The 20,647-nt window shown below is 58.1% G+C and overlaps 2 protein-coding genes across 5 annotated transcripts in view; both read right to left on the bottom strand.

Annotated features, from left to right (window-relative positions):
- Positions 1 to 3,078, bottom strand: part of RMND5B (required for meiotic nuclear division 5 homolog B) — an 18,568-nt gene extending 15,490 nt beyond the window's left edge. Inside the window, exons 1-2 of one of the 2 annotated variants that reach the window (XM_032158794.2) lie at positions 3,038 to 3,078; positions 2,717 to 2,855 (exon numbers count right to left, since the gene is read on the bottom strand). The gene's annotated coding sequence lies outside the window, so the exon portion shown is untranslated. The remainder of the gene's footprint in view (positions 1 to 2,716; positions 2,856 to 3,037) is intronic. The other variant, XM_032158795.2, reaches the window with a different exon arrangement.
- Positions 3,079 to 6,955: 3,877 nt separating this feature from the next.
- Positions 6,956 to 20,334, bottom strand: N4BP3 (NEDD4 binding protein 3). Of its 3 annotated transcripts, none has more exons than XM_032158788.2 (5): positions 20,102 to 20,334; positions 14,012 to 14,371; positions 13,226 to 13,747; positions 12,569 to 12,823; positions 6,956 to 12,447 (listed from the first exon to the last, which is right to left on the bottom strand). In XM_032158788.2, exons 2-5 carry the CDS (start codon positions 14,339 to 14,341, stop codon positions 11,920 to 11,922), a joined length of 1,635 nt encoding a protein of 544 aa, XP_032014679.1. In that variant the 5' UTR covers positions 14,342 to 14,371; positions 20,102 to 20,334; the 3' UTR covers positions 6,956 to 11,919. The 3 variants fall into 3 exon arrangements, with proteins under 3 accessions (XP_032014679.1, XP_032014680.1, XP_032014681.1); XM_032158789.2 differs by having other exon boundaries at positions 14,012 to 14,368; XM_032158790.2 differs by having other exon boundaries at positions 14,012 to 14,331.
- Positions 20,335 to 20,647: the final 313 nt, after the last annotated feature.

The following is a 20,647-nucleotide window of genomic DNA, read 5'->3' as shown; positions in this document are numbered from 1 at the left end:
CCCTCCAAAACACACACCAGATCCTGTTACCTTTTGCCCAACACTACCATGTTGACATATAAACCCTTTGCAATTACGTATTTGCTTCCTTTGCACAAGTTGTTCCCATGTTTAGAGTGCTCTCTGCACTTCTTTGTATAGAGTACGTAAGCTGTAGTTAAATTATCACCTCCCCTTGAGCCCTCAGTGAAATCTCCCTGCCTCTTTTTCTGCTTCATAACCTGGCAAGAGTGGCCATACCACACCCATCTGAGTCCTCAACTACTGCAGCACAGTAACAGCCTGTCCACGTCGGCCTCCTCCATTGGTCTGTGAGCTGCTCAATGGCTGGAATGTAGTCTTGTCTTTTCTCCCCCTCAGTGCCCAGACTAGGGCCTGGTCCATGGTAGATGCTCAGTAAACATTTGTTGATTGGGGCTGGGCGCGGTGGCTCACACCTGTAATCCCAACACTTTGGGAGGCCGAGGCGAGTGGATCATGAGGTCAGGAGATCAAGACCATCCTGGCTAACATGGTGAAACCCTGTCTCTAGTGAAAAAATACAAAAAATTAGCCGGGCGTGGTGGCGGGCGCCTGTAGTCCCAGCTACTCGGGAGACTGGGGCAGGAGAATGGTGTGAACCCGGGAGGCGGAGCTTGCAGTGAGCCGAGATCGTGCCACTGCCCTCCGGCCTGGGAGACAGTGCAAGACTCCGTCTCCAAAAAAAAAAATTTGTTGATTGGCTGGGCGCAGTGGCTCACGCCTGTAATCCCAGCATTTTGGGAGGCTGAGGCGGGTGGCTCACCTGAGGTCAAGAGTTTGAGACCTGCCTGACCAACATGGTGAAACCTCGTCTCTACTAAAAATACAAAAATTACCCAGGCGTGGTGGTGGGTGCCTGCAATCCCAGCTACTCGGGAGGCTGAGGCAGGACAATCGCTTGAACCTAGGAGGTGGAGGTTGCAGTGAGCCAAGACCACGCCATTGCACTCTAGCCTGGGCGACAAGAGCAAAAACTCCGTCTCAAAAAAAAAAAACAAAACCACATTTGCTGATTAAATGACACATCCATTTCCTAACCTTGCCCTAGACAGCCTGAGCTCAAACGCGTAGGAGTGGGTAGAAAGAGACATGAGTAAATATTAAAATCTCCAGGATGGCATGTATGGAGGTTTATCCTGGAGTATTTAGCATCCTGAAACAAGGGGCTCCTGTGCAAGGAGAAAGGAAGTTTGAGCAAATCATAAAGGTCCCTTTTGCCTGACAAAGATTAGACAACCTCCATTGATCCAATTCTTAACGCACTTTTTTTTTTTTTTTTGTGAGGCAGGGTCTCTTCAGTTAATAGGGTTGCTTAAAAATTAAAAAAAAAAAAAAGAAAGAGAGAGAGACAGGGTCTCAATCTGTTGCCCAGGCCAGAGTGCTGTGGTACAATCAGGGCTCACTGCAGCCTCGACCTCCTGGGCTCAAGTGATCCTCCCACCTCAGCCCCCCACCCCAAGAAGCTGGGACTACACAGGTGCACCATGTAGTCCCCTCATGAACACTCCTGAGTTCATGACACATTTAAGTGGTCCATGCGGGGCCTTTTCTCCTTTGTATTTATTTATGTATTCCCTTTTGTCCCTATTCTTCCCCTCTCTCCCCACCACACCTGGCTAATTTTTTTGTTGTTTGTTTTTGAGACGGAGTCTCACTCTGTTGCCCAGGCTGGAGTACAGTGGCATGATCTTGGCTCATTGCAACCTTTGCTTCCCAGTTTCAAGCGATTCTCCTGCCCCAGCCTCCCAAGTAGCTGGAATTACAGGCACCTACCCACCACGCCCGGCTAAATTTTGTATTTTTAGTAGAGACGGGGTTTCACCATGTTCGCCAGGCTGGTCTTGAACTCCTGGCCTCAAGTGATCCTCCCGCCCTGGCCTCCCAAAGTGCTGGGATTACAAGCGTGAGCCACTGCGCCCAGCCTAATTTTTTGGAGAGACAGGGTTTCACCATGTTGGCCAGGTTGGTCTTGAAGTGCTGAGCTCAAGCCATCTGCCAGCCTCAGCCTCCCACAGTGCTGGAATCACGGGCGTGAACCACCGTGCCCAGCCAATTCTTACGCTTTTGCAGCCGCGACCTCCATCCACTCTCTACTCTACATGTCACTCCTCTGCTTAAAACCAAAAGATTTCCACTGTACTTGGAAAAAACTCCACATTCTTTTCTATGACCTAGACTCTATGTGAGCAAACCCCAACTCTCCGACCTCATCCCCTACCACTCTTTCCCTTTCTTACCATACTCCAGCCACACTAGCTTTCTTTCTGTTCCTTCACTATACTCTCAGTTGATTTCTGCCCCAGGGCCTTCGCACTGGCTGTTCCCCCTGCCTGGACCACTCTCTTCCCCCATCTTCCTATGCCTGCCTCCTAATTTGGGTCTCAACGCAAATGTCACGTCTTCAGAGATGCTCTGCTAGACCACAGTATCTAATGCTGACCCCTCTGCCCCACCCTCACACCAGTTACCCTGTCATATCGCCCTCTTCCATTTTCTTTACTACACGGTCCTACTTGAAGTTTCTAATCTTTCTCTTCTCATTAACCAAAACTGGAGGGAGGAAAAAGCCCATCATTTTCCCTGGACAGCAGCGCCTACTGGGAGTTTCACCCGCATTAACATGCAAACGACAGGCAAACTCCTAGTCATCCTTCCAAAGACCCTGCTCCAAAGCCCTACCGAGCCCGGTGCGCACCTGCTCACTTCCGCCCCAGCGCGGGCGCACGAGGACGGGACGTTTGAGTCCGAGCAACTCCCCTGGCTGAGGCGGCTCTTTGGGGGCTGGGCCGGGACCTATGAGTCTGGGACTCCAGCTCCCGGCCCAGGGCCGACAACTGCGAAGAGAACAAGCCCAAGGGCAGATTGTTCTGGGCTTTGTCGTGGGTAGCAGGGGTTCTGGAGAAGGCTGGGGCCCGGGAGGCCGGCCGAGCTTTCCCCGCCGCGCGCCTCAGCTCCGCCGGCCGCTGTGCCCGCCCTCGGCCCGCACCTGCCGGCTCCCAAGCCCGCACGCTCTCACCTAGCCCCGCAGCCCCGGCCCCGGCTTCCGGCGCCGCTGTCATCGGAACCGGAAGCCGCGGCGGGCGATCGGCGGCCCGGGCCCGCCCATTGGCGGTTTTGTGGAGGGGTGGCCGTCCCACGCGGCTTTGCGCCTGGCCGCCGAGCCTCCCCGCCGCGCGTGCCGAGTGGAGTCGCCCGCGGGAACCGGGCGGCGGCCAGAACAGCAGCGCCTGTAATCCTCTGGGGGGTCGCGCCTGGTCGCCTCCAGGTTCCGAGTCCCTTCGGCCGGGTCCCGGGCCTCCCAGTCGGCGGAAGCCCCTGGCCGCGACCGGTCCTCGCCGGCAGGCGGGTTCCCCACCCGGCAGAGGAGGCGTCGGCCTCGCACTCAACCCAGCGCCCGACTCCCGGGTCAGAAGCCCCAAGCCCCAAGTGGTTACGCCTACAGCGCTGCCCGCCCTGCTCAGTGAGGGCGGCGCGGGGGCCGTGAGGGGCAGCGGCTGGGCTAGGTGCGCACTGGGTTCAGCCGGGCTTTGGAGCGGGGTCTTTGGAAGGATGACTAGGAGTTTGCCTGTCGTTTGCATGTTAATGCGTGTGAAACTCCCAGTAGGCGCTGCTGTCCAGGGAAAATGATGGGCTTTTTCCTCCCTCTAGTTTTGGTTAATGAGAAAAGAAAGATTGGAAACTTCAAGTAGGACTGTGCACAGGTTTAGGGATCCTGGACAGAGCCTAGAAATCTCAGGAGAACTGAGAGCTCTTGAAATATCAAGTGATGCTTAAAAAAAAGAAAACTCCAGGCCGGGCGCAGTGGCTCACGCCTGTAATCCCAGCACTTTGGGAGGCCGAGGCGGGCGGATCACGAGGTCAGGAGATCGAGACCATCCTGGCTAACACGGTGAAACCCTGTCTCTACTAAAAATACAAAAAATTAGCCGGGCGTGGTGGCGGGCGCTTGTAGTCCCAGCTACTCGGGAGGCTGAGGCAGGAGAATGGCGTGAACCCGGGAGGCAGCGCTCGGAGTGAGCCGAGATGCCGCCACTGCGCTCCAGCCTGGGCGACAGAGCAAGACTCCGTCTCAAAAAAAAAAAAAAAAGAAAGAAAAAAAAAAAAAATAGAAAACCCCTGCCCAGGCGGCTCATGCCTGTAATCCCAGCACTTTGGGAGGCTGAGGCGGGCAGAACATAAGGTCAGGAGTTCGAGACCAGCCTGGCCAATATGGTGAAACCCCGTCTGTACTAAAAATACAAAAATTGGCCAGGAATGGTGGCGGACGCCTGTAGTCCCATGGTCCCAGCTACTCGGGAGACTGAGGCAGGAGAATCCTTTGAACCCAAGAGGTGGAGGTTGCAGTGAGCCGAGATCGTGCCATTGCACTCCAGCCTGGGCGACAGAGCGAGACTCCGTCTCAAAAAAAAAGAAAACAAAACTTCTTTTTCCCGACTCAGCCTTGCTGGTCCCCTTAGCCCGAACTTAATCTGCCCACTGGGTATTCAACAGAATTCGGTTCTGCGGAGGAGGGGGTCCAGCCCTACCCTGCCACCATGTGTTGGTCGCTGTCCTGGGGAAGGGGGAAGGGGAGAAGATGGGAGCTGCCCATCTGCCCTAAGGAGGAAGGGTGAGGGTTAGGAAGGAGGAGAGAACAGGCACTGACCCCAAACCCAGGTCCAGACTGAATCTTTTCTTTTTTCTTTTTTTGAGATGAAGTCTTGCTCTGTTGCCCAGGCTGGAGTGCAGTGGTGTGATCTCGGCTCACTGCGACCTCCACCTCCCAAGCTTCGAGCGATTCTCCTGCCTCAGCCCCATGAGTACCTGAGATTACAGGCATGCTCCACTGCACCCGGCCCCAGATTGAATTTTCTATCCCAGACCCTCTGCTCTGGAGGGAAAGAGTAGAGAAGTCCCCACTACTACTCAGGCCTCAGCTGGGATTAGGAACAGCTCTGGAGAAAAAGCTAGGTCTCTGTGTTGCCGACTTCTGCTCCCTTTTTGGTTGGGCCTCATTCCAGGCCATCCTCCCCTTGAATCCTCCATGACTCCCCATGCCTCCCCCTCCTCCCCTTTGCATATCTTACTTTTTTTGTTCCCCCAAACAGAGAGGTGGTCTCCCTATGTTGCCCAAGCTGGTTGCGAACTCTTGGCCTCAAGATCCTCCCCTCTCAGCCTTTGGAAGTACTGGGATTACAGGAGTGAGCCACCGTGCCTTGCCCTGTTTTCTTCTTTTTTTTTTTTTTGAGATGGAGTCTTGCTCTGTCACCCAGGCTGGAGTACAGTGGCATAATCTTGGCTCACTGCAACCTCCGCCTGCCGGGTTCAAGCAATTCTCCTGCCTCAGCCTCCTGAGTAGCTGGGAATACAGGCGCCTGCCACCATGCCCAGCTAATTTTTTGTATTGTTAGTAGAGACGGGGGTTTCACCATGCTGGCCAGGCTGGTCTTGAACTCCTGACCTCGTGATCTGCCCGCTTCGGCCTCCCAAAGTGCTGGGACTACAGGCGTGAGCCACCGCGCCCGGCCGACCTGTTTTCTTTATAGCACTTGACTTGAAGTTATCTTGTGTGTTTATTTGTTCATTCTGTCTTCTGGCCCCTACTCCCATCACCCTCTTTGGGGCCAGGCATGGTGGCTCACGCCTGTAATCCCAGCACTTTAGGAGGCTGAGGAGGGAGGAATGCTTGTGCCTAGGAGTTCTAGACCAGTCTGGACAACATAGGGAGACCCTGCCTGTACAAATAATACAAAAATTAGCCGGGTATGGTGGTGCACGTCTGTAGTCCCAGCTACTTGGGAGGCTGAGATGGGAGGCTGCCTAGGAGGTCGAGGCTGCAGTGAGCAGTGATCGCGCCACTACTCCAGCCTGGATAAGAGTGTGAGAGACCCTGTCTCAAAAACAATAAACATGGGCCAGGTGCGGTGGCTCATGCCTGTAATCCCAGTACTTTGGGAGGCCAAGGTGGGTGGATCATTTGAGGTCAGGAATTCAAGACCAGCCTGGCCAACATGGTGAAACCCCGTCTCTACTAAAAATACAAAAAAAAAAAAAAAAAATTAGCCAGGCATAGTGGCAGGCACCTGTAATCCCAGCTACTTCGGAGGCTGAGGCAGGAGAATCCCTTGAGCCTGGGAGGCGGAGGTTGCAGTGAGCCAAGATTGCGCCACTGCACTCCAGCCTGGGCGACAGAGTGAGACCCTGTCTCAAAACAAAACAAAAACAACAAAAAAAACTCCACTGGGCCCAAGTTTTGTCTTCATCACTGCCTTATCACCAACACCATATGCTTTGCACACAGGAGGTACTCAGAGATACTCAAGAAGCCAGTGTCCTCCACGTATACATAAGGAAACTGCGGCTCAAAAACCTCATGATACATAGCAGGGGAGAAGGCCCACAGCAGGACTGTGTGCCCGCGGGGGCGTCGGGAGGGCGGATCCCAGAGATGCCTGCCCAAGCATGAGGAGCCTGGGTGGCCCTGGCCCAAACGGAAGCCATAGGGGTGGAGAGTTGATTGAACCTTGCCTGGGGCCAAGGGGCCCAAGCCGCCTCCCAGCCAACCTGACCTCACAAGCTTTGGCAAATGCCCCAGGCTTCCCCACTTCCTCTCCGGGAGCCTTGGCCTGCCTCACAGCCAAGAAGGATGTGAGCAAAGTTGAGGTTCTCCCCCAGTATGTGGCCATCCTTGCATCTTGGTATTATTTTCAAGTGTGCATCAAGTTGTATTAAATAGTTGATTTTGTCCGTCTTTCCCCATAGGGATTGTGTTTTTGTTTTTTGTTAGGAATGGGGAGGATTCCTTCAAAGCAATCAATTCTCCCATTAATTCAGTAATAATCAAATTAACTTTTTGCCAGCATAGAAGTTTTAAACATTCCCTGTATTCTCCGAAGCTTCAGTAATTTGAGTCTCTGGAATAAAACTGACAGTAGACAGATTAATAGGAGAAAAAGCATGCAAATTTATTACATACATGCACAGGACTCCCACAAAATGTGAGACTCTAGTAAGGGCCAGATTGATGAAGTCTAAATAGCATTTGAGCTCCAAAAACTGGGGCCTGAGGTTTCTGGGAGGAGGTGGCGGCAGATGCTAGGAGGTGGAGGGGAGGGAATGCATGGCAAACAAAGGCTGTCTTGTCATGCAGATAAAACCTCTCAAGTAGCCCAGTCCTCAGAAGAGATGGTATCACCTTCAGTATCCTTTCCTGTGAGTTAATCGTCCATGTTTTATGAGATGCTACGGAAGGGGCCCAAGACAATGGCATTCCTTCTGCAGGAACTTCCCTTAGAAACAAAACGGAACTTCAGAGAAGCCCCTCCCTGCGCTTCAGGAGGGTTTTGGAAGAGGAGTGAGCGACGGTCAGAGACTTTAGTTCAAAGCATTCAGCCTCCCACAGCTCCGTACTTTGGGGTATCATTTTCTGAGCCCCAACACCAATTTCCTAGGATAGGATTTTAAAAATTTAACTCAATAAATGCAGGGGTGGGCCAAGCACAGTGGTTCACGCCCATGATCCGAGCACTTTGGGAGGCTGAGGTGGGTGGATCACGAGGTCAGGAGATGGAGACCATCCTGGCTAACATGGTGAAACCCCGTCTCTACTAAAAATACAAAAAATTAGCCAGGCGTGGTGGCAGGCGCCGGTAGTCTCAGCTACTCAGGAGGCTGAGACAGGAGAATCGCTTGAACCCGGGAGGCGGAGGTTGCAGTGAGCCGAGATCACGCCACTGCACTCCTGGGCGACACAGTGAGACTCCATCTCAAAAAAATAAATAAAATAAAATAAAATAATAAAATAAATGCAGGGGCGGCACATAGTATGACTTTTTTCCCAAATTTTTATCCAGTTATCCCAGCACCGCTTGTTAAAGAATCCTTCCTTACCCTTATTTTGAAGTCCTTTATTGTGTAAGATTTTCTACAGAATAGAATTTCTGGCTCTTCATTCTTTCCATGAGGTGTAGATTATTTTTACACCAATGTCGTATTTTTCTTGCTACTTTGTAATGTTCTAATATTACATATTAGAGCAAAGGAATTAAACACCGCTCACAAAAAAGGAAAGAGAAAAAACCCCATACGGTTATTGTGAAAGCAGATCAGTGGTTGCCAGGGGCTGGGGTGGGGCGAGGGGTGGACTAGAGGGCCCCAGGAGAATGCTGGGGGGTGACAGAACTATATCTTCATTGTCGCGTTCGTTATATAACTCTGCATTTGCCAAAATTCTAAGTAGGCCCAGAGCAAAAGGAAACCATGAGACCCACCTCCTGGATGGATGAGTGAGCCAGCTGGGAACTCCCATGGCCCTCCAGCCTCTCCTCTTGTGACATAATCACTTTTTTGTTGCAAGAAGCATCATTCTTTATCTTTTCTGAATCCATTATGGATGCCTAAGCCCCCACCTGCCAAGGGGGATGGGTTATCAATATCTGAACCGTCACTGCAGGGCCTGCACCCTCTTTGCAGAAACCTCAACACCTACATCCCCTGACTCTCAGAGAAATGTACCCAGCCTCCCAGATAGGCTTTCTCTGCCTGCTCCATGCTCTGCTGACCCATGTTCTGTCTGAGCACTTCTGGATTCTCTTCTGTTCTCTTTTCCGCCTGCCTGGCCCCACTCACTATTTGGAGCGGCCTTCACTACCTCTGACATGTGTGGTCTCCCTCCCCCACCCACAGGTAAGCCCTATCAGGGCAGGGGACCAAGGGCCTTGGCCACCTTGGCTTCCTCACCTGAGAAGGCCCCAAATACATCACTGGAACGAATGGCAGCTGCCCCTGGAGTCCCTGTGCTTGGCACAGACCTGGTGCCCACGGATGGTGAATGAACATTCAGAGTAAGTCTTCCCCATCCACCCCCACCCCAAGCTCAAACCCATTCTAGTATGGGGGGGCTCTGGTTGCTCCTGACTCCACATCCCACCAGTGCCTTCTGGAGTTGCGGTAAAGACACCACCCTACCCTGGCAATGCCCACAGCTCAAAGGAGACAGAGGCAAACCAACAATTACAGCAGCACGGAAAGAGCTGACGGAGACTGGCATGGGGGCTGTGGGCGCAGGGAGGAGGGAGTGCCCAGGCAGGGGAGGCGGTGAGTTCAGGGAAGGTTTCTCAGAGCACTGAGGGGCTCTGCCTGCAGGATGAGGGCTCAGAGGGCTACAAGGGCTTGCCAAGGTAAGAAGTGACTCTCAGTGACTAGAGGCCACTAGTGTGTCAGAAGCCTGAAGGGATGGACCAAGAGGCCCAGGGAGCTGCTGGAAGGGATGACACCGAGTGAAGGACTGGAGGCCCCAGAGGCAGGGAGCCCAGCAGCAGGAGGCAGCCACCTTCTGCAGAGCTGGCTGTCCTGACCAAGCCTGCTGGGGAGGGGCTGCAGGGAAGGCTAAGCCAGGGCAGCTGGGAAGCTGAGGCCCTGCCAGCAGGAAGGAGGGGCTGTCCTGAGGTGGTAGCCACTACAGTGACACCTGTGATCAGTGACACCTGTGGTCGGTTGGCTCCAGAGCCGCCCAGCCGGCTGGGGGACCCAGGAACTGGTTTGTCCAGCCTGGATGAGCTGACAGGGATCCAGCTCCGAGACGCCCCAGGTTCAGGTTCAGCTCTCGTGCCCTCCCCCTACATCTGGGCCTGGCTTTGGTTTCTGGCACAGCTGCCAAGTTTTGGTACCTCCCACCCACTCCCCACTGGCTGTACTGGCCAGCCCAGCTCCCTAATTGCTGGGTGGGGAACTGTTCTGCAGAGCTGGTATACCGAGGTGGGCCCTGGCACCAGGTGTGTGGGCACCTGGCCTGACGGGCCCCTGGCCATGGAGGCTGTAATCGAGGCATCTGGCCAGCACCTGGCTCTGAGGGGCCCTCTGGAGGAGCTATTGTCCCAGAGATTTCCGTTTGGGGTTTGGAGAAGTTTGTGAAATGGGAATGGGTACCAAGGGGGTGTGTAGAGGATTGGCCTGCCTGACCTGGGCACTCCCCCTTTCCCTCCTCAGGCAGACAGGAGCTCAGGTGTGGGCCTGCATGGGTCTCAGATAGGCCTAGGGGATCTGTCTGGGACACAGGCTCCACCCAAGCCTGGCCAGTGCCAAGACAGACTGGGGCTGACAGGAAGGAATGGGGTAGAGGGTGGGGCCAAGAAGGGGCCTGCACTGTCTCCAACCCAGACACTGGCTTTTGGAGGCCAGGCTCCCAAACACACCCCCTCGGACACACCCACTACCCACAAGCACATCTTTATACACACCTGCCACTTACATGGCCATAAGCACACCATCCCCACAGCAGACAGTGCACACGCCTCTCTGCCCTGAAAAGGGGGGCCCCCCAGCTCATGCCTCACACCCGTCCCCTGACATCCATGTGCACTAACTCCACTTCACAACCAGGACCCACCTGCGGGGCCTGAGGGGCTGCCAGGCACGGCCAGGGTAGCCAAACGGAGTGACCTGGGGCTCTCTGCAGACAACTTCTCAGAAGTTCCCTGAGCTGCCCTGTCAGGGAAGGGACTGGTGAGCTGACATCAGTGTGCAGGGCCCCCTGGGGCAGGAGCTCATCTAATTCAGCCTGTGCCCCCACACTCACAAGGGCCCAGCACAGCACCTGGCGCACAGTAAGCACGCAATGCACGGCAGCCAGTCCAACGATGAGCGCGTAAGGAAGCTGAGCTTCCCTCAAAGGAAGGGAGAGACGCCACTCACACAGCCAGACTGAACCTGTGTTCCAGGCCAGGCACCCAGCGGGGGAGCAAAGGCCCAGAGGGCAAGCCAGGCCTCTGACAGACCAAAGGCAGGTGTGGGTTTTAGGGACCAGCCTCAGCTGAGAGCAGGGATCTGGGAGGACTGACCGTCCTGGAGCCCAGCGCAGGACAGAGGCAAGGCAGGGTGGGGAATGCTTCCTCCTGGGAGAGCTTTCCAGAATGCAAATCAATCATATTTCACCCCTACTTAATAATGCCCCAGAGCCCGGTTGCTGATGGGGAAATGTTCCCATTCCTTGCTGTGGTAAAGGCTCTTTACCGAGAAACCCATAAGCTTGCCCACCTCCTCCCCTGCACCTTCCTACGAACGGGGAATGAGGCAGAGCACTTCTAGGGCCCCCCACTCCTATGGAGGGAGGGAGGGAAACAGGAGGTGGGTGCCGGGAGGGGCATGGCCTGAATCTGTGGATACTCCTGGGGCCCTTCCACCAAGAAGACATTTCATGTTCTCAAAATGCCTTGGTTGACTTGCCCTTTGTTTTCTTGGCATTCCCTGGTATTGTTCCTTCTGAAAACTCCACTGGTGCTAAAGAAAGGAATTTCAGCCCACACGGCAGCTAAGGAACTGTGCGGGGCTGAGGCAAGGAGTAGGATTCCTCTGCTCCCAACACACATGCCCTGCAGTGGCCATGCAGACAGATGCAGGGCACACCCTCCCACTGACCACTGACCACTGGCCATGGGAGGAGCTACTGCCCAGGTCAACAGCCTCAATCCCGACCATCCATCATCCTCTGGTCACAGGCTCAGAGTATTCTGAGCCTCTGGTAGAAAACATGGTTTTATTCTGGGGGAGGCCAATGTTCCCACCCCAGCCTCCTTCCCTGGAGGAAGGCCCCAGCCCAGGTCTCCAGCCTCCCTCCCTCTGACCTGCCCTTCGGGACCTTGGGGCTGGTGATCCCCCAGCCTCCTTCTCTGGGCCACATCCACTCCAGGAAGCAGGGCTGGGCCCTGCCTAGGTGCTCCTCTGCCAAGAGGGCCTTGTTCTGGCTCCTGCCAAGGCACCCTACCCAGCCCACGGCCCCGCTGGATCCCTCCTCTCCTTGCGCCTCCCCAGCCCTGGGCTGGCCTCTGCAGGTTCCACCCCAACCAGTGCAAGGGAAGGCTGAGCCGGCTGTCTCAGGGCACCTTCTGACAGTGTTTCTGCTGTCAGCTCGCTCTGCTGGCCTCAGATCTTGGAGGACTCGAGCCGGGGACTCCAGGGTGTGGGGGGCTCCCGCAGTGCCCGCAGTTCCTGCTCCAGTGCCTGGTTGCGGCGGTACATGTCCATGTACCCTCCCTGGATCTCCCGCTGGTAGCGCAGCACGCGCTCCTTCTCCTCCTGCCAAGTCCGCCGCTCCTGCTCAAAGCGCAGCGCCTGCTCCTGGCCCCGAAGTCGCTCCTGCAGCAGCTCAGCCCGCAGCTGCTCAGCACTGTCTCTGGCCTCGCTGCCTCCTGCCTCCCCCAGCAGGCCCCTGCTCTTGCAGTCATCAGTCTCACAGCTGCCTGGGGCTTCCTCCCGAGGGGCCTGCTCCTGCAGGCTGCGCACAGCCTCGCGCAGCCGGACCAGCTCTGCGTCCTGAGCCTGGGCTTGGGCCCGGCTGCCCCGAAGTTGTGTCTTCAGACTGAAGATCTCCGCCAGCTTCTGGGCCAGTTCCGCCTGGGCTTCACGCAGCTGCTGCTTCAAGAGGCTAATCTCTGCTGTCTTCTGGCACACCTGGGGGATGGGGAGGACGCAAGCAAAGTAGGGTGTGGGGAGCCGGTTTGGGAGGGGGCAGGCAGAGAAAGGGACCGGCAATGGAGATGGGAGAGTCTCGGAGCCCTGTGTCATCTCTCACCTCCCACCGGGCTTCCTCCTCTGGTCGTGCACTGGGGTCAGCCTCTGGGAGGGTGCCGGGGGCCCGAGGCTCTGGAGCCAGGCCCTGCTGAGCCCGCAGCTCCTTGCGCAGGCGCCGCTGCTCCTGCTGAGCCATGAACAGCTGCAGCTGGAGGTTGCGCTCGCTGCGCTCAGCCTTCTGGGTCACCTCGTGCAGCCGCTCCACATACAGGCGCTTCAGCTCAGCCAGCCACAGCCGCTGGCGCTCCTCCAGCACCTGTCAAGGGGAAGAGATGCATCCACCGTGGCCCTGCCCCCTAGAGGCGACTCAGAGCTCCACCTGATACTCCAGCCACTGACCATATCCTGTGCCCCTACACCGCAGGACCCAGCCACACATGCGCTTTAACCCGGGATGCCCTCCAGGGTGAGGGGTCCCCATCACATGGCCCACCCAGGGAGCCTCTCTCCTTCCTTCCCACACAACTCCCAGGCAAGGACCCCCAGTGACATGACATCCCCACCACCTGGGATGCAGAGGAAGGAAGCCGAGCCAGCCCCCTCTTTCTTGCTCTCTTGTGTCCACGGCCACGTGGGTGAGCTGGCTGGGGCTCCTCTCTCTGGCCTGTACCCCAGTGCTGAGGCACCGAACAGGACTCCAGGGCAGGGGCTCCCTCACCTGCGTGAAGGGGTTGGAGCCGTCCTCATCGCCGAGGCCCCTCTTGAGCTCCTCACAGGTCTCGGGCAGCATGGCTCCCATCTCCTCGGCAGAGGAGCAGGAGAACTCGTAGGGGGGTGGTGGCTCGGGCAGGCAGCTCAGCACAGCTGGTGGCCCAGCCTCCTTGGGTCCTCGAGAGGCCCGGTCCAGGGAGCCCCCGAGGTGGTTAAGGTGGCCAAGGGAGGAGCTGAAGGGGCTAGGGCCAGTACCAGGACTGCGACCAAAACTACCCCCACTGGAGGAGTCGGACAGGCTGGGCTCGGGCTCAGGGCCGCCCTCATCTAGGCTGAGGGCGTGCAGCAGCTGTGCCCGGGCCTGGCTGGCCCGGGGCCCCGGGCTCAGGGGCGGGTGACAGGCCAGCGTGTGCAGGCTGCCATTGCTGCGCCACAGCTTCTGGCCTTTGTGGGACGCCAGGCTTTGCATGGACAGGAAGCCTTTCCCGTTGCCCGCCGTAGGCTTGAACACTGAGGGGCGAATGCGGCACTGCCAGGAAGAGAGGGCAGAGAGGGCAGGTGTGAGACCTGGGCAGCTGCCTGCTCTACCTCCTGATACTCCCACACCCCCTGAGGGATCCTCTTTGAGACCACGGGGCACGTGCCACCAGAAGGCAGTGAACAAGCCTCAGGCCAGCCCATAGCACGATTTTCATATCTCAGCATGCCCCGTCCCCACCCCATCCCAACATCAGGGTCTCCAAGGAGACCGTACCCTCCCCACACCTTGTAAGGGGCACGGGCAAAGGTGCACCTTGTCGAAGCGACCCCGCTCTGGCAGCGAGGTCTTGCTGAAGTCACCCACACGAGGATGTTCCCGGTAGTAGAGGGTGGCGTAGTCAGCAGGCTCATTCCGAGGGGCCCGCTTGGTGTTCTTGGTGCTCTTGCCGTCCTTCTTGGGAAGGTGCAGGTAGCTGAGGAACTCACGCTGGCCCAAGCCCTTCCGGAGGAGCCCATCGGGCTGGCGGGAGCCCCGAGACCCGGCAAGTGCCGCCCGCAGCTCTTCAGGGGAGAAGTCCTGCCGTTCCAACAGGCTGCCCACGCTGCCCATGGCAATGCCAGCAGGGCCTGGGGCTGTGGCCATGAAGTTTCAACAGGGTATAGGCAGCTGCTTCTGGGAATTGGGAGGCTCCATCAGGGGCAGGTGAGCACTGGCTGCCCAACTTCCCTGGGGCCTGAAAACAAGGCACTTGCTCCCTGTAGCTCCCCACAACCTGGCCCAGGCCCAGGTAAGGCAGATGTGGGTCCAAGAGAGAACCCCGAGACAGGATCCCTAGACTGGCAAGAGAAAGAAGTACAAGCCCCAAAGCCACCTGCCTATCTGTCCCTTGCTGGACTGAGTCTAAGGAAGAGCAGTGGTGCCCCAGCCATGCACCGAAGGGCCAGCTCCACCTAGGGGCCTGTGTGGGATTCAGAAGTACCAGGAGGGGATAGGCCTTGAAGCAGCAGGACAGGAGCCCTCCTCCCAGCACTGGGCCTGCACAGGGCTAAAGAAGACAAACTTGGCCGGGCGAGGTGGCTCACACCTGTAATCCCAGCACTTTGGGAGGCTAAGGCAGGCGGATCACAAGGTCAGGAAATGGAGACCATCCTGGCTAACACAGTGAAACCCCGTCTCTACTAAAAATACAAAAAATTAGCCGGGCGTGGTGGCGGGCGCCTGTAGTCCCAGCTACTTGGGAGGCTGAGGCAGGAGTGGGCTTGCATGACCGAGACCCACTGCATTCACCTGGAGACAGAGACTCAATCCTTGGCTGAACCTGACCTTGCTTACCCTCCTGCCATGTTCCCCACCAAATCTGTGGGGTGGGGAGAAGGCACAGAGACCCAAGGCCAGTGAGACCCTCCTTCCCATGGGAGAGGGGTAACCCCTGCAGCCCCTCTTCCTTGAAAGGGTCAAAGCTCCCCAAGGGAAACATCTGGCATCGCGAGGGGGGGGTTTGGGGGCTACAGTGGGAGGGATACAAACAGGAAGGGCCCAAAAGGAGGAAGGATGACGTGAACAATGGCCACAGTTTCCGGGACAGGTGTTCCCGTCTGGGCAATGGTGGGTGGAGGAGGGAAGGGGCAGCTGGACTCACGCCAGCCCCTGCATATGCTCTTATTCCAAAGCCCACCACCCGGCAGGGTGGGTCCCAAATCCTAACCCTGGCGGAACCAATCGGCGTGTGACCCCGGCCAAGCCACTAACCTCAGTGAGCATGGACTTCCGCACACATACCCTGGTGACGATAACACTTATCACTGGGATGCTGGGAGGATGGGGTGGGATAACATGACAGAGCACCCAGTCCAGGGCCTGGGCCACAGCCAGGGTCAACAGGCTGGCTGGAGCTGAGCTCAGCCAGGCACACAAACATCACCAAGAGACTAGGCTGATGGACCACCTTCCACCTGGGATGGGCCACACACTCTGGAGGCAGGGCTGGTACCTAGTCCCCTGGGGATCTTGTGCACAGCCCAGTGCCCAGCATGGAGTGGGCGTGCAGAAAGGTCTGGCCGAGTGAACGAATGCCACCTTCTCTGCCTCCCACCCCTGAGCAGCTGCTCCCATTCTCGAACAGAAGCCCAGCAGGCCGGCTGCAGCTGTGAGGCCCCTACTGCCACCCATGCTTCCGGGCACCCACTCCCGCCCCCGAACAATGGCCGTTAGGAGGTTCCATCTTCCTCAACCATTTCCAGGTTTTGTGTTTGTGGAAGACAAAGCTCTCCGGGAGGGGGACCTGCCCCAACCCCACAGCCTCACCTCACCCTGTGCAAAAATGACCTCAGCTCTCCCCCCACCAACCCCCAGACCCAGGATGGGGCGAATCCGGGTTTGCACACCCCACCCAGCCCAGCCCCTGAGAACACACGTTGCAGGCCACATAGGGGATGCATCCAGGTAAGGAATCACAGGGGCTGGGTTCCTACAGCGACTCGGCCCAGCATACGGGTCCTGCTGAGTCCTGTGACAGAGTTATTGTCCCCTCCTTTTTTTTTTTTGTGAGACAGGGTCTTGCTCTTCACTCTGTCACCCAGGCTGGACTACAGTAGCGCAACCATGGCTCACTGCAGCCTCGAACTCCTAGGCTCAAGCCATCTTCCCGCTTCAGCCTCCTGAGTAGCTAGAAACACAGGTGCATGACACTGTGCCCAGCTATTGCCCCTTCTTAAAGGTCAGTGGGGCTCAGAAAGGTGAAGTGACTTGCCCAAGGTCATAGCTGGTCATGGCTGCCCAATGTCTAGTGGGGACCTAGGATGTCACCACCTACAGCCAAAAGTATTAGAATGGAAGCATCCTGCCTCCTCATCTGATGCCTCCTTGCCACGACAAGCCCATCCAGCCAGAGATGTGGTTTGTCCACGAGCACACTCAGCTCCTGTTGCTGCTTCTTGGGGAGGGGACAGCAGAGACCTGCTCTCCAGCCTGCCTTCACTCTCTCCAGGGGACCCCAGACACAAATGCTCTGCCTTTTGCCATGCCTCAGTTTCTGCATCTCTGAAGTGGGAATGGGCCAGGCATGGTGGCTCACACCTGTAATCCCAGCACTTTGGGAGGCCGAGGCAGGAGGATCACTTGAGCCCAGGAGTTTGAAACCACCATTGGCAACATAGCAAGACCCCATCTCTATTTATTATTTATTTTAAAAAAGGGAAAAAAAATGAATGGGAAAGACCCTGCCTGCCCGGCTTTCCTCAAAGGATTACTGACAGTCAGAGATGGAGGGGAAAGGGCTTATGAAAGGTAAGCCCTGTGTGGCCCTGGGGGCGGGGACGTTGGCAGCAGTGCCAAATACGCCCAGCTCACCCCAAATGCACACCGCCTCAGCTTCCCGTGGGCAGATGCTCACTTCCTGTCTCAAGCAGAGATAACCGACCCCCCAGGTTCCCCACGAGGCATCTCAGGTCCAGGGAGAGTCCCTGAGCTAGAGGCAGCCACCGGCCGCAACAGCGCGTCCAACCACACACACCACAGTGTGCCACATGTCAGCCCCACCCAGCAGCACAGAGAGCCCATGTTAGAGGACACGGTGCGGACAGTCACGTCCAGCAGCAAACACAATCATACAGCTGTGCACAAGGTCACCCACGGCACTGAGCACCTTCCAGGACACACTGACAAAGCAGGAGCAGCCCAGTGGCGTGAAGACCCAGTGTCCTTCCCAGGCCCCAGGCTAGTGAAGGAGCGGCAGACAGCCCCTTCCCTTTGTCTCTCCTTAGGCCCCCCACCATCCCCACTGTGCCCCTCCTGGCTGACTTTTCTGACTGTATTATCAGCTCCCCCAGCAGGGCTGAGGCCCCCAGCTTTCAGGACGCTCCTCCCCGCCTATGTCACAGAGTGGGGACAGTCTCTTCCTAAAGGGGTCCATCCTACCTCCACCCCCTCCCCCAACACACACATTCCTTCCTTCCTGTTGCTTGGAAGCCCAGGGATTGCCTGCTCAGGGCAGGGCAGCTGTGCAGGCTGGAGGGGATTTGGTGGGGGAGGAGGGAGGGAGGACAGCAAGTGCCTTGCAGCCTCACTGGAACATCAGAGCAAAAAGCCGGGGCCCCTGCACCGGTCGTGGAGGGAAGGGTAGGGGACAAGCCAAGTGCCTGGGCTGCCCTGCCCTGGGAGTGGCAAACCCCCAACCACCCAGCTGGCTAGATTTGGGCTGGGACACTCAAGCCACATTCTCCACAGGTCCTGGCTGGCCCCAGTAAGGCCTCTTCACTCCTGCTGCCCGCCACCAGTCCCCTGACCCCTCTCCAGTCGCCAAGATTAGTGGGCAGCACTGGAATCTCTGAACACAGAGAGAAATCTCTTTCGGACCAATCCTTGGTGGAGATGAAGACACAGCCGCCCTGGCCAGGAAGCAAAGGAGAGGACACGCTTTCTTTGAGTGGGGCGTCCCAGAGCCTGTTGGTGCCCTTTTGGGTCACACCGAAGGGCACTATCACATCCTCACAAGACACACAGGAGATGAGTTGTGTCATCCCCCACTTCACGAGAGGAAACTGAAGTTCCGAAAGTGGAGTAAGGCGCCTAAGGTCATGTTCAGCCGCAGGGGTGAAAGCACACAGGCTGCAGGGTTGGAAGTCCTCTCTGATCCCATGCCTCTCCACTGGGGTGGGACATTCCAGTCCCCGCATGGGCAGGAGTGCTGCCTGCCCTGGCTACAGTCAGCCCCTTCTGAGCTCTGGCCCCAGGGAAAGGTCCCACCACCTGCTGGGGCATCAGCTCTGCTAAGGGGCGTGTCTGCAGCTGCCCCTAAGGAATGGGACTGGAATGTCCCAGCTCCAAAAGAGGGGGGTAGAAGGCAAGGGGGGCCCAGAGAGGGGCTGAGAGAGGCTGGCCCACCCCATCCCCTCTGTGACAGACACTTGCGGCAGAGACCAGGGGCTAAAGCCTGCGGAAGTGGTGCTTAGTATCACCATACAGTGCCTCACGGCTGTACCGCACTCTACAGTTTTTTCTCAGCCCTTCTATTTCATTATCTCATTTCATCTCCACAATAGCCTCGTGGGGGGCAAACAGGACAGTAATTACCCTCACTCCATTTTACAGGTCGGGAAACTGAGGCCTAGGAAGGCGAGGTGAGTTGTCCAAGATCCCACAGTGAGAAGGAATCTCAACTCCCTGGGCAAGGTCCTCTCTACCTCAGCAGGTTGTCCTAAGCCAGGGGTCACGGGTTCCCCTCCATGGGCACACACTGCTGTGTATGTATTGCATGTATGTCTACCCGGCCCTCCACGCCTGTTCCTCCCAAGGACACCTGCAACCAGGCTGCTCTGGACTGCAGTCCACCAGGCCTGGAATCCCTCCTGCTGCCCCCCAGGTCAGGAAGAAATAGAGGAAACCTGCCTCGGGGACTCCGAGTCGCTATGCTAGCTCTAGCTCTAGAGGCGGTGGCAGAAGCAGGCTGGCCGCATTCATTCACAGTCTCGCACATGCACACCCACACGCTGCCAGCCCGTAGAGAAGCCCTGCCTGGGAGGAGGCTGATAACCGCGCCCAGGATGGCCTCCTGCGTCCGCTCCCTCCGGAGGACAGCCAGGCCCAATCTTTTCCTATGTAGTTGGGGTCGGGGGTGGGGGCCCAGTAGGAGACAACGGGCCTCAGTTCTCTTTCTGGATACAGCCAGGGCCCTGATTTCGGCTTGGCCCCAGGCCAGCCCTCACTTGGGCCAAAGGCTGTGGCCGGGACTGGACCGGGTGCTCTGGCGGTCAAGACCTAGGAATGTCCCCTACCCGCAGACCCGCAGCTGCAGCCCGGTGGACCGGCAGGGGGTTGGGGGATAAAGGAGGTGTGGGAGGAGGCGAGACATCTCATGGGGAAGTCAGAGGGGCAAACGAGGTTGCATCCCCACGGAATTTGTCTCAGGAAAGCAGGGGTGAAGGCGAGGGCTCCCCGGAGCTGCGGGAGCTACGGGAGCTACCTGGGGGGCGGGGTGGGAGGCGCGTCTCCTCCTGGCCCCTCCCTGAGGCCTGCCGGGAGCGGCTGGGCAGGGGGGCGGAGGCCGAGGTCAGACGCCGGCGCCAAGGACGCCTGCCCCACCCAGCCGTGGCGCAGGGGTCCCGCGCGCTGCTCCCAGGAAAGCGCGTTTGCAGGGGTTGGGGAGAGCAAGGTAGCCTGCCGCCTGTCCCTCCAGCGGAGCATCAGGGTTGGTCCCCGATCCGGTGTCTCGGTGACCGGGAGCAGGGGACACCTGGGCGCACGCCGCACCTTGCCACCCCCGCCCATCTCTCAGACGGGAGCCTCGGCCAGCGGGGCAGCAGCTTTGCCAAGGACGCCTGAAAACAAGACCTTGGCGACCCGCCCCACCCCTCCCCACCCCCCGAGTCCAGCCCGGGTCCCCAGCCCCTCGCGCGCCCCACTTACCATGCTGGCGACGCGCTCGCCGGCCCGCGGCTTCGCAGCCCTCGCGCGTCGCAGCTCCCCCGAGCGGATTTGAACCCTCCTGCAAAGCGCCGGCTCGGGCCGGGACTGCCAGCCGGGTCGGAGCGGCGGAGCGGCAGGCGCCGGGAAAACGCGGCCGGGCGGGCGGGCGCCGGCGCCGGAGCCGGATTGGCGAGGGAGGGACGCGCTCCGCGGCGCTCGATCGCCTGCCCCAAAGGCGGAGGGAAAACCCGGCCTGACTCACCGGCGCGCGGCGAGCCCACAGCCCGGCCCCGGCCCCCGGATGTGGGGGGCGGGGCCGCCTACCCGCGAGCCGACCTGGGCCCCACCCGGCCCCGACCGCGCCCCCGGCCCCGACCCGCCGAGGCGCCGCACGGCGGTGGCGGGCGAAACCTGGGTCGGCTGCGCCTGGTGTCGCTGCCTCCCTGAGCGCCCCGGCTCGGAGCCGAGGGGTGGGCAGCCCCGAGCGCGGCCCACGCCCCAGAGGGCGCACAGCCCGCCCGCTCCTCCTCCTCCGCCGTTCGCCTC

This window comes from Hylobates moloch, unplaced genomic scaffold (assembly GCF_009828535.3).
Source record: "Hylobates moloch isolate HMO894 unplaced genomic scaffold, HMol_V3 SCAFFOLD_6, whole genome shotgun sequence".
Classification (NCBI taxonomy): domain Eukaryota; kingdom Metazoa; phylum Chordata; class Mammalia; order Primates; family Hylobatidae; genus Hylobates; species Hylobates moloch.
Note: the sequence above shows the minus strand (reverse complement) of the source record. Positions and strands in the feature narration are given on the sequence as shown.

What these genes read in the sequence shown, in the direction of transcription:
- N4BP3 (XM_032158788.2), bottom strand. Translation starts at nt 14,341, where the DNA reads ATGGCCACAGCCCCAGGCCCTGCTGGCATTGCCATGGGCAGCGTGGGC. An exon ending in AGCGGGGTCGCTTCGACAAG is followed by an intron (nt 13,748 to 14,011) that starts GTGCACCTTTGC and finishes TCTTCCTGGCAG; the next exon opens with TGCCGCATTCGCCCCTCAGT. An exon ending in GCTCCAACCCCTTCACGCAG is followed by an intron (nt 12,824 to 13,225) that starts GTGAGGGAGCCC and finishes TCCCCTTGACAG; the next exon opens with GTGCTGGAGGAGCGCCAGCG.